Source organism: Falco biarmicus, chromosome 8 (genome assembly GCF_023638135.1).
Source record: "Falco biarmicus isolate bFalBia1 chromosome 8, bFalBia1.pri, whole genome shotgun sequence".
In the NCBI taxonomy this organism is placed as follows: Eukaryota; Metazoa; Chordata; class Aves; order Falconiformes; family Falconidae; genus Falco; species Falco biarmicus.
Genome location: NC_079295.1, coordinates 17,097,218 through 17,110,408, shown reverse-complemented (window position 1 = coordinate 17,110,408; position 13,191 = coordinate 17,097,218). Strand labels below are relative to the sequence as shown.

At 36.6% G+C, this 13,191-nt stretch overlaps 1 protein-coding gene across 8 annotated transcripts in view; it reads right to left on the bottom strand.

Moving 5' to 3' along the window:
• The window catches only part of PDE1A (phosphodiesterase 1A), a 248,849-nt gene that overhangs the window by 64,062 nt on the left and 171,596 nt on the right, over nucleotides 1–13,191 (bottom strand). For 7 of the 8 annotated variants that reach the window (XR_008823670.1, XM_056350220.1, XM_056350226.1 and 4 more), the window contains 4 exons: nucleotides 4,123–4,305; nucleotides 3,598–3,664; nucleotides 2,526–2,642; nucleotides 332–472 (listed from right to left, as the gene is read on the bottom strand). Coding sequence is in view for 7 of the 8 variants with exons in the window: in XM_056350220.1 (XP_056206195.1) it covers nucleotides 332–472; nucleotides 2,526–2,642; nucleotides 3,598–3,664; nucleotides 4,123–4,305 (508 nt within the window). In the remaining variant the exon portion in view is untranslated. The remainder of the gene's footprint in view (nucleotides 1–331; nucleotides 473–2,525; nucleotides 2,643–3,597; nucleotides 3,665–4,122; nucleotides 4,306–13,191) is intronic. The other variant, XM_056350225.1, reaches the window with a different exon arrangement.

The following is a 13,191-nucleotide window of genomic DNA, read 5'->3' as shown; positions in this document are numbered from 1 at the left end:
AGGCTCTGATGTGGAAGCAAAAAAATTCTCACCACTTCTGCAAATGGATCTCTTTTAATACGATATATAATAGCCAAGCCCGGGCAATGAAAAGCAAAAGGGATTTAAGGAGGATTTTTTTTTTTCTACTTTTTCACTCCACATCAAAAGAGTTCCATCCTGGAACAACTCTTAAAATGACAAAAAGTTCACAGCTTGAATGGCAGTTTGGAATCTATCTCTGCACAATTTTTAAGAGAGCTTTTTCCTTAAGAAAAGACACATATGCACAGTTATCCAAAACAGTACAGTCTGAGAAAAGAAGTAAATCGAACTTTGCAGTATTTCTTACCATGATACCAGTGTGAATCATTATGTAATGCACAGTTTGAGTAACATCAGCTGCATGGATCAAATTGTGATACGGATTTTTGTATTTGCTGTAACCAACTTCAAGAGCTTCAGCAAATGAAATAAGATTGGGAACAGGGATCTGGGGGGAAGCAAAAATTAAAATAAATGTTTTTATCCTACAACAGCTGCAAAGTTAATCATGCAATAAATAAGCCACAAATAAATATACCATAGAATTTAGTTAAAGAACAACAAAAGAAAACTTTAAAATGTAAAGGTCTTCTATGCATCATGGATTCTTCACCCAGTTCTTGCAGATGTTACATCTCTCTACATACACCATGCACAGCATGTGGTTAGTGTACAAGAGACTGCAGAGCTATCAACCAAACGGTTTTCAAGACACCTCGTCTGTCTGTACCAGGAATGCATACATTGTTCATATATATAATAAAGGCCTGGCAGACAGGAGTCTAAACATAGGATTATCTCCTTTTCTTCACCAGTTTTACCTTGCCTGAGACAAGGTTTCCCTGAATCTAACAGTATGACTTCCCTTTCTTTTCTTCCTCCAGGCAATCTATGAAGTACAGGTATTATCTAGTCCCATTTATTTTCCCATTGTGCTGGTTTTTGGTGGGATAGAGTTAATTTTCTTCATAGTAGCTGGTACAGGGCTATGTTTTGGATTTGTGCTGGAAAATGTGTTGATAATACAGGGATGTTTTCATTATTGCGGAGCAGTGCTTACACAGAGCCAAGGCCTTTTCTGCTCCTCACACTGCCCTGCCAGCAAGAAGGCTGGAGGGGGCACAAGAAATTGGAAGGGGACACAGCCAGGACAGCTGACCCCAACCGACCAAAGGGATATTCCATACCTTATAACGTCATGCTCAGAAATAAAACAACGGGAAGGTTGGCCACAGTGCCACTGCTCGGTGACTGGATGGACATCAGTTGGTTGGTGGTGAGCAATTGTTTTTATTTGCACCACTTGTCTGTCTTGGGTTTTATTTCTCTCTCTTTTTTATTTTCCTTTTCATTCAATGTCATTATATTATTATTATTATTACTGTTGTTGTTGTTATTATCTCCATTATTAAACCGTTTTTCTCTGAACCCACGATTTTTCTCATTTTTACCCTTCCAACTCTCTTCCCTGCATCCTGCTGGGGGTGGGGGGAGTGAGCAAGAAGCTGTGTGGTGCTTAGTTGCTGGCTGGGGTTAAACCACAACACCCATATAATGTAATGACATTTTCCTTAAGATTTTTTTCTTTATTTAAAAGCCCTGAAAGGCAAACAGTGGGATCGAGAAACAGGCTTAAGTCCACTGAGCCTGTACTCTCTGAAATTTTGTGTACTTTTGGACTGTGTTGTTAAGGGCAGCCAGTGTGGTTCTGACTTCAAGCACCCAGAGCTTGAAGGGAAAAGCTTGATGGGAAAAGCTGAGTCTGGGTTATTGGTTAAAATTAAAATATTCAAATCAACTTCAGGGTGAGGCAGCCTCCTCAAAAGGAGCATGGAGTTTTGCAGTGCAGAGATTCTGAAACTATAATGAAACTTCCATTCAATACTACTACAATGATAAATATGGCATTTTTATCTCAGCCTTTCGAAGCTGGTTATAAGTACTCCATACTGTATTGCAACATTCTGCAAACACCATGGAAAAGCAGCCTTATCTTTATATATCTCCCAGGTTGGTTAGGAAAGGAAGGTTCAGCTGAAACCCCTGCACAGTGGTAGGCAGCATGCTATGATCCAGACCATGAAAAAAGTACTTGGGACTAACGACAGTTTTCTGCCTTATTGGGAATCGTTGTTCTATGAATCTGGGACACTGATTCAGTACTGCTGAGTGAATAGGCTGGATACATAATCTGTTTATTTGGCGCTCACAGCATTTATCTGCCCACTAGTAACATCCCACCCCAAACTGACTTAGACAGGGCTCTACAGAGCCTTCCATTTTTTGGGTTGTAGAAAAATTTGCAGGCTCTGGGTGAAGTTCCATTTGGTAGAACTATTGGCCATATTACAATGTTCGATTTACCATATTTTTTGAAATTCTGCACTACGTTGTACAATAAAAAAAAAGCAAACATTTCAAACATATCCTGGTTTTCTTGTATTTTAAATCTGACATACTTATTTTTGCATACATATTTTTACTTCTGACTAGTTTCTGACCTTGAAACGGCTCAAAAGGTCATATCGGGTAAACAGCTCATACATCATAAATTTCAGACTGTGCTCTCCACTTGCTTCATTTAGGGCAAATACATCAAAAGACCATTTATCAACATCCTGTAGATGAGGGAAAAAGAAAAAAAACCATAAAATTTCCATCTGTTTAAGTATGTTTCCAGTTAACCACTGGAAAAGATATTTGGCGGTTTTTTGGAGGAAAGAGGGAGAATTTGGGTTTTTTTTATTGTCCAACTCTTTCCAACTCCTACTGCAGGTAACACATTAATGACTATTTCAATGTTAATGATGAAAATAGTTGTGTCAGTTATGAATAAAATACTTGTAACATGAACTATGCCACTTTGTATGCTTTGAATCAAAGGCATTAATATTTAAAATTAAACTATCTGTGTACAAACTGTCTATAGAACCTCAAGGAGCTGATGTGAATACTCATCCTTTAAATAGGCTATTATGAAATGTCATTAACACTATAGCCATATAGCAATTTGAGACTTATATATCAGTGACTCTTGAAGGGGAAAAGGTGAGGTACTACATTCTCAAGAAATACCAATTTTTAATTGCATACACAACCACAGGAAATTTACTCCTACAAAAGATGGCCTTTCAAGTAAAATACAGTAATGCCTTAAATTCACAGCAAATACTGTACTTGTTCCATAAGCTGCAGCTTCCTTTGTTAGCTCTATCCCAATACTACTTCTTTTTCTTTCCTAAAAAGGAAGCAAATGCTGCTGAGACACTGATCACCATACCACTGGGAGCTGATAAAACCATGTCTCACATTTCTATAAAAATTCTATACTAATTTAAACCTATTGCTCTAATAATATCTAAATGAAATCACAACTAATCAGTGAAACAATAAACAGAATCATATGCTAGTTCTGAATTTATATTTTTAATTTCTCTGTCCTGTGTGCTCAGTTCTGTAGTACTGACTATGGCTAGGGTACGTTCAGTAAGAAAATATATTAATTTCACCCTAAAAGTCACAAAACATAAGTACAAATACATTCAAATTCCACAATGATTAAACTTATTTCACCTTAAATGTTACAATCACTTCTGCTGGGTAAGCCAAACCAACCATGCTAGAAGTTCTTCGGTACATCCTAAAAGAACAAATAAAGTGTTAAGGAATAACACTCCTTTAAAAATTACTGGAAAAATTTCTCTTTTTAATTCATCTTTCAAGTCTGTGAAATAAGACTACGATATTTAAGGGTCTGATCCCAAAGATGACATAAATCTTTTTATGAACTTATGAGCGAAGCCCCTCTGCTGGTATATTACTCTTTCACATTAGTGCAGGCTTTGCTACATTTTAGTGTAGAAGTTTCAAAACCATAAAGTTAATTCCCAGAATTTCCCAAAGTCCAGGAGATTTAATCTCAAATTTAGAGGCTTCATCTGGATTTCTGTATAGAAAAAATAGAGCAACTGCAGAAACTGAAACTATATTCTGGCTCAAAGATTTGCTTCAGGTTCATCCCACCAGTTAAGGGATCTGCAGTGACAGACACTGCGGTTAAATGCAGTACTTGCTGTAATAAGAAAACAAAGCTCTCACCTTTCAACAAAAATCCCAGCCTGTACAGCATGCACAATGCTTCGGAATTTGGGCTTTTCTTCAGGCCTCCTCTTCACTATCCCCATTTCCCTCGTGAATGTAGAGGCTAACCAGTCCCGCACTTCCAGCGGGACCGAATCTGACTGGATGTCAGAGAGCTCATCCTCAGTGTCCAAAAGCTTCCTACAAAAAAAAATTAATACAAGGTAACTGAGAAAATGACAAGACAGAAGCAGAATGAGTATGGACAGGTGATCAGCTAACAAAAGTTAATTTAACAGGAGCAGAGAACTGACTCAGCACATCACTAAATGTGTTCTCTGCTGAGAGAGGCCACCGGGAAGCTGGGCACAGCAGACACTTTCCCCCTCTCCTGCTGCTCATGTTCCAGAAGGTAAAAGATACTCAAATGCAAGATATTCAAGTAAAGACAAAAGAAGATTTTGTACAAAGATGTCACAGCTATGGTGGATTGAAGTGTAATCAATGAGTTATAAAATCCTAAGGAGACATCGAAGACGGAGGTTGGCATAAACACCTACAGGGAGAGGGGTTGCTGCTGTAACCGAGATCACCAGGGTCCACCTGATCTGTCCAGCAAAACAGCACAAAAGATGTTCTGATACTTACACGCAAAGTAAATGATATTACACAGCAATGCTACAGTGAATGCATTTCAGTGAACACCCTTCATACATGCTCATCATGTTTTTCCAGTGCAATAAAAGTATTAAAGAGAATGAATTCCTTCTGTGTGGAGATCTGTATTCCTTTTGAAAGCAGGGTAACAAAACCATAGCAGTAAAAACATTACACAAGATCGGATTGCAAGTCAGCTTTCACAGTTCTTTGTTCAAAAAGTTAGAAAAGTTATGTATACCTCTTGCAAAATAGAAAAAGTATTAAAAACAAACTTCAGCAAAACTGGAGGACATCACTTTATTTAGAAGAAACATGTAACTAAGTATTATCTTAAAACAGACTCAACACTTCAATTCTACACTTCTATAAATGTACCAGATGTAGGAACACAACTTTTTCCTTGCTGTTATTTGCCCATATCACTTAGTCTGCTGGGGTTTTCCAAGAACCAAATCCCTTATTTAGTCAGGTAACAAGTTTTCCTTCATGAAATTATGCAAGAAACGCTAGAGTCAGGATGACCTGAACATATGTAAAGCATGCCACCTTTTAAAATACTTTAATAAAAGTGGTACCAATTTGTATTACAGGCATTATTTGATTACATAGATCTATTTATCTAACACTGCCTTTCTGAAACTGCTCAAGTTTGTGTGAATTGGACACAAAGCAATGACAGACAAAGTATTTATCAGACAATGCACTTGTCAAGTTAAAACTTGGGTCTCTTCTCCTGAGCGAAGAGGATTCCTGGAAAATGTATTTGTGGGAATTACCTAACAGCATTTGCAGATGGCCACTTGGGAGAGGAAAACTACCACTTTTCCATTTTCATGTTGTCACATCTGCCACTGTCTTTTCTCTCTACTCTTAGCATAACTCTGTTGACTCTCCCCTGTTTGTGCACTCTCTCCTCATATTTATTCAGCATCTCTTTCACACCTTTCACTTTCTCTGTTTCTCTTCTTCAATGTTTTCGAAATGTTGCCTAATCCAGGTCTTCTCTGGCATGGAGAGGAATTGAACAGCAACGTGGACGATGAAGAAAAGCCTGAATACAGTATAGTGCAAAGGAAGCCCCACATGAATCTAGGAAGATGACTATAGGAAGCATGACACCAGAAGTGTCATATAAATTATTGGTGAACGGTGAACATAGTATAGTTGTGCTCATCTGTCCTGTTCTCAGTTTCAGCAGCTCATCTGGCTGGCAGCATATTTTGTGAGACTTTTCAGCTGGGTTTAAAAAAAAAATATCCATAAAATGCCCCCAACACCACTACCGTTCATTGGAAGAACAGCAGAAACATTCCTATTTTTTAGGGACATAGAATCAGACTTGCACTCAACACACAGTGCAAGAGGAGCAGAAGGGACAAGAGTGATGAGGTTTTCTGACAGTGAGACACAGACCAAAACTCAGTAATTTCATTTGGAAGAGAAGGACTTGTGTAGAGGAAAGGATTTCAGCAAATTATCTTGCAAAACCGAACCAAGGCTGAGACTGGCTATAGGTCAAAGGCTAAAAACTGATTGTATTTCCAAAATAAAATACCATGTTGTAGTCCACTGAAATCCCTACTAGTCTAACACTGTTATGAAATATCCCTGGAGAGATCAGTACATTTATATTTCTGAGGAATATTTGACATTTGATGTATATGTAGTATAATCAGGAATAAACTTTATAATCCCTAAATCATATTTTTGTAACTACTCCAACTCTCAAATGAGATGAAACTATTCCGGTGATTAAAGGACCATGGGCATTAGGCTACCTCAGAGCACACAGCAGTGATATTGCACATCACCTGTGCAGCGCGGAGCAGAGCTCTGTATCAATTCACTATAGTTTGATGCAGATCCGAGTTTGGGACCAAGTCCTGAGCTCTGCAGATAGCAGCCACCAGCATACAAATTAAGGCTAGCAAGACACACTGCAGTTTCTCTAGTCTTTTTAACCATTCATCTGTAAAACAGGACTACCCAGTCTGTAAATTACAGCAACAGGAGTTACTTTACAAAGACAGAACAGAGAAAACAGTACCTGAAAAAAGTGTTTATTTAACCAGTAATTTTCACGAGACCACTGCTCTGTTAATGAGAGGTGACTGAACAACATGCTAAGTATGGGGGAGAGAGAGTTTCAGTGTCTCTGGTTCCCCCTTAAACAACTTGGGAAGCAACTGCCACACAGAATTAGGTTGTAAGCACAATCCCTTGTCAGTACAAGCCCTTACAGATCCCTCAACACATAACCTTAGTAACTTCTCAAAAAGAATTCATTTCTTTCAGAAGTCTGACTGAAACAACATTTAAGGAGAAGAAACAAAGGCTCATTATTCATCTCATAACTGCCTATTTTCTACACTTTCCTAGCTTTTTGAAGAGTAAGATTTATATTGGGGAAAAATTACTCATGGCATATGCATTGCTAGAAATGGCCTTTTAATAAATTCACCAGTGACTGACATTCTTCTGTAATTACAAGGACAAGGCCCATATATAGGTCCACACATCTGAATAAATGGATGGTTAGATGGATATATAATTTGATGGCAATTTTATTTATATAGGGAAATAAATTACTCCATACATTGCACCATACAAACTATACGTAATTATCATAAATGCTTAGAATCCAATATTCAACTCATTTCATAGTTTGTAACTTGTGCTAGCTTTTACTCATCTATTTATACCTTGACTATAAAATATATTATTTCCATTATATTTCCATGGGTGTGCATATATATGTATACATACACAGTATTGTGGATTCTGTGAAATACATCTAATAGTTCACCTTTTACTTGCTGGTTTCAAAAATACTTCTTTAAAATAACCCAAATGAAGCAAATTTATATGAGACATAAAACCATCAAACTGTTTTTATCAGTAACTTTACTATTTACAAAATGCACATATATATAAATTCTACTAAATGTAACAAAAAGAATCTTCAGCAGAAGTATCAGAATTTGTACATATTCACCAGAAGTAGTAACAGTAGTTCAGCAGTTACATTACAATAATAGCTAACATTTTCTTTTTCACCCAACAAGAACCAGTTTTTGATTGGCCACCACCATTATTTTTGTATATGGATCTTGTTCTTTTTATGTCGAACTATTTTGCAGCTTGTTTGCTGGCCCCTAGTCTACCAGTGCACATCTTTGCAGTGAATATATCAAGTAAATCACAGAGCCTCTACATGCTCGTCCTTCTTGTTGGTGCCACTTCTGTTGCCCAGAATGTAACTGCAACAAAAGTTGACTCTTGGAGCAGATATATTATGACGTCACTCTGATGCAATCACTGAGCATTATAAAATGATAATTTCTCTTCTACAACATTGTTTATAATTACTGGGAAAAATTGTAACTGTCCAAAGTGTATATTCAGAACATTCGTATTCCTGAGTTCTTATATTACTGCTGTTTTAATTTCTATCTACTTAGAACTGACAGCTTTCAAAAGCTTCAGTAAAATCAGTGAATCAATAGGATGTTACTGGTGTCAGTTTTGCCTAATGAAAATTATTGCACAGATAAATGGAAAATATACTTATAAATTCTGCATTCTATAATTCTACTCTTATGTAGACTTCTTGCTCTAACTTGCCACTTTATGAATCACAGCTGAATAGGTAAATCATGAAGAAGAGAAAGGTGAAATAGTATCAGAAGAAAGGGTCAAACCAAAGACAAATACAGCTAAACCACTGAACTCTCTACCAAATATTACAGGGATTTTTGCAAGATTTTGCAATATAATTAGTAACTGTAAGTTGTAAAATGCAATTTGTAAATGGTAATATAATTTTGCAACATTTTGCAATATGTAAACTTTTACATAGGTTCAAAAAATGCCATTGGATAAATTCACAGGCAGAATACGAAGGGACGGTAACCGTCAAACACAAGGCTAGAATCTCTGCCTTACAGATATTTGGAGTGGAGTGACTGCAAGATCCACAGATTCATCCTCTGAATCAACCACACTGAAGATCACAGCTGGTGGGCATTTAATTTCTGTTTTAAAGTTACATAGCTGTTCCACAAAGTCAGCCTTGAAGTAAAACTCTATTGAGATCAATCCCATTCAACTGGGAGGCATGAACTCCAATATCCTAGTTGAACTGAATAAGTTGAATTAAATAAATGCTAATATACCAAGGCACACATTTTAGCCTTTTCTTCCTAAAGCTAAGCAACACCTAATAGTGCTAATAAACAGCACAAAGTCAGAATTTCAGTTACATACACTTATTTTGCTCATATATCATTAGCCAATTGAGTAGATGCAATACAAGGAAGGGATACATGTGGGAAGGGGAGGGGGAGGCTTGGGTTATTTAATTCTACTTGTTCCATGAGTGGAACTCCTATTGACAGTTGTCGGAATAAGTAAGATATGGCCCATGGCATTTCAGCTCAGCAATCAACTAATATTGCAGTCATAGTAACTAATAACCTGATCTTCTTGTCACAGTACTGTGGTTTTAGCCAAGAATAATTTTTCAAAATGCAAGTAGTGACAATTTCTAGCTCTCTTTTCATTTAATCAGAATTTTAAGTATAGTAATGGACTAGTCAGAAGTGTGTTTCTTTTCCCTTAGGAATATATCAGAGGTACTATGGAGGAGAAGAAAGAAAAGAAAATGAAAAAAAAAAAAAAAAAGATAATGGCTATGGAGAAAAAAAATACGTCAGTGCTGATCAGTCATGCTGCCTAACAGAGATGGTGAAAGATCTCCAGAGGAGGGATTGAGAAGGAGGTATCAGCTCTTTAATTTTGAGTGCATTAGTCAAGCTAATGATCAATCCTTAAAGAGTGAACTGATCGAAGTCCTCCTCTAGGTCTAGAATGCAGAAAGCAAAGAATTTATAGTCCAAACAGCTGATTCACATTTTTATCAATTTGTGTTCTTGTGTCTCACTATCTTCCTGAATGAGCATGAATCAATATATTCAATCATATTTACATCCTCTATAGTCCATTACAATTTCCACTAACATCCACTAAAAGATGGTCTTAACTCCCACCGAGGATAAACAAATTGCAAAAAAGATTGAGGTGTGTTTTAGTGCCTGAAGTACTAAAGTACCTTTCTAAAGGAAATTATGAATTTACCAACACGTTGTACTCTTAAAATTTGGCACATTCTCAGAAGAACAGTCCTCATATTAAGACCTACCAATTAAATTAATAAATAGCAAAGACTCTGGATGAAACACAGTTACTACAACAGCAGATAAGTAATGGAGTAAGGACCACTGCTACTGGAAACATTCACTTGTTGATATGTAGTGCTTATTCAGAAATAGATACGTACATACCAAAGGCCATCAACAATATTAAGATTCAGGTCAGAATATTCAAGATTAAAAAATATAATTTTTCAGGAGTACAGCTGTGAGCTAATGTTTTTCCCTTTTTTTAATTCAATTGCTTTAATGTGGCAGTCTTAAAGCTCTGTAGGGCAGGGACTATCTAAGGGCATTACTGTAGGGCAGGGACTATCTAAGGGCATTACTCAAATAAATAGACAGCAATAACTTTGAGATTGAAAAATTCAATAACTTCAGAAAAGGGATGCAGGCCATTTAGTAAATATCCTAAATGAACTGAAGAGTTTTACTTAGAATTTAACATATTTTCAGTGATTTTAAGTGTATTTTTTTTATATAACTTTGATGCTGTTGTAATCTTCCCTCTCAGAAAAAAAACTTTGGCTTAGTAGAAAAGATTTTAAAGGCTTATTTCAAGCTTTTATAAGGGTGGAATATACTGAATTAATCTCTACACAATAAGCTTTTTCTCAATAGCAGCTTTTACAAAACTATCATTTGTAGATTCCCTTAATGGATGAACTGAAGGATTTACTTCAAATGGTACATTTGTTGCTGACAAAGCAACTTCAGGCAAAGTACATTTAACCATTGGTTGGCTATGGAGAACAGCAGTATACACTCACAGCAAACTTGACTGAATATTCAAGATTATGATTTAACTTCACGCTTAAATTAACTGCCACTTCCAACCTCTCAACTAAGTCAGCTCAGAGAGGAATCATATAGAACATATTTTTCATCTGGCAAATAATTTACCAAGTAGGGCATCCCAATCCACTTGTTTTATCCTTGTATCATGAGGCAGATTATTTCCTTTAATATTCCCAGATTTTTTCAAAAAAGCTCATTTTGAGGAGAAATATTGTCTAGATCCTTCAAAAGAAATAATATCATTGACCACATGCCCCGCTGTTCTGTGAATGAAACAGTTACCTTCGTGTATAAATGAACAAATTAATCTGTCTTTTCAGGTAAACAGACCGGGAACATATGCTTTAAAATTTTTTTACAAATATCTACATCTCTATGATGTAAGAGAATTTAACTTTCTCAGCCCTTGCACCTGCAAAGAGATTTGCTGGTGTGACTATCTCTGCTGGTTACCCTGAATGGATAATGGTAACCAGAATTAGCACAATTTCTTCCATAACTAGAGCCTTACAGTCACTGAAACTATGTGATTCACAAAGTCAGCTAGATATTGCATGCTGCAGGTAGAAATGGAATGGAACTGGTCCTGTAATGTCAAGCATCAGATTCCTGCTGTGAGATGCTCAGAGCAGCTGATGTAGTGCTAGCCTAGAGCCTTGCAACACTGATACTAAAATATGGCTTGTGAAAAGGAAATACAAGAAACAAAAGATGGAGCCTTCACTGACTTTCATTCTCATTTAAAACACAAGAAGCCACTAAATCTATACTGTTGGTTAGAAGTGAGAGAAAGCACAGGGGTATCAAATAAGTAACTTAGTTTTTTGAGATACTAATTAATAGCCTAAGACAGAGCAGCTCCTATGGACTCAGGTTCCATTGCAGTACTGAAATACTTGAAAACACCCAGGAACAGTCTTGTCCAGCTTGCAAACATAACCAAAACTGCATACTGAAAGCTGCCCAAGAACAGGCTATGCTGACCATTCCTTACCTTGGGATCACCTGGAAATGGAAGAATTTCATTTGCTTGTTGGGCTGTTGCTAAGCTCCATTCACACTTCCATGACACACAGCTCTGTGAGCACCAGCACCTAGTCAGGCATTTGCTCCTTTCTTCTTCCTCAGGCTCCACAACACAAAGATACACACATGCATGTTCCTATCACAAATACTTCTGTGGCACACTTTAAGGGTCACACAGATATTTGGTGAGATGAAATGATGAAAATCTTTCTCTTGCAAGTGACATGATCACAATTCAAACTATTTCCTTTTTGTCCACATTTTGAAGATATGTTTGTCCCTGCTTTAGGTCCAGAAACCACAGAAATATTTGTTGCGTTACTGGAGTAGTGCACTGGAAACTCAGTATGGTCCAAGGTGTTTATTTACAACAGCAGTCAGTAAGCCTGGGCTTAATGACCCCCTTTTTAGCTAACATTATTCATATCAGAATGTGTACTTTTTAAAAGTAAGAGCTTTTTCTCAAGAAGGACTGTGTTTACCATTATATCATCATTGAAATATCTTTACTATTTCCAGAGCTCTCATGCAAACATATGTTGTTATAATGCTACTTACCCTTAATGAGATTTCCTTTAGTTTCGTGAATGTAGCAATAACCTGTATTTGTCATTTGGTCTTGCTGAATCAAAGATGCTCAAAGCAATTGCCAGCTATATAAAATTGATTTACTTTATGTATTACTGAAACTCCGTCTCTTCTAAGTCAAAAGTTCTCAAGAGTTTAAAGCCTTTTAAAAGGGCATTATACAGCCTAAAACAAACTAAAAACCACATATGGAATTGAACCTGCACAGATAAATATCCTCCTGAAATGAAGTATATTTTCTAAAATATAAAGGCATTTAAAAATGTAGTAAGACCATAACTGGAATAAAATATTGTGATTTTATCCAGTACAACTTAAAAATGTTCTCCACAAGAAGTTTAAAATTTTTGTTTTATTTGGCTTTGGAAAATACCTTTTAATCTTGTAGTTTCCATCTAGATTTTATTTGACTTATTTTCTTCTCCGCATAAACAGAGAGCTGTGTTTACAAGGAACAGAACAGCTGTCATGACTGAATTATCACGCTGTATTTATTTCCTGTTTCACTCTAAATATCCTTCTTCCACTACCTTGAGCCAAGTGGCAGGTACTAATGGAGAAAATTTTGTAAGATTTGTCAGAATTATTTATAACACCTATTCAGTAAGTTTGAACTACTTCTACAGAGGAGATCTGCTGAGGGGCTGGAACCGTGAGCATTTCACTGGTTATTTTCAGCTGACAGTAAACCTCTGCTTCAGCCACCAAAGGGCTAGATCTCTTTCAAGGAAGTGTTTAGTGCAGCTTATAATTATTCAGCACTGAGAGATGCAGCAGTCCTACAAAGAGCTTGTTAAACAAGCTT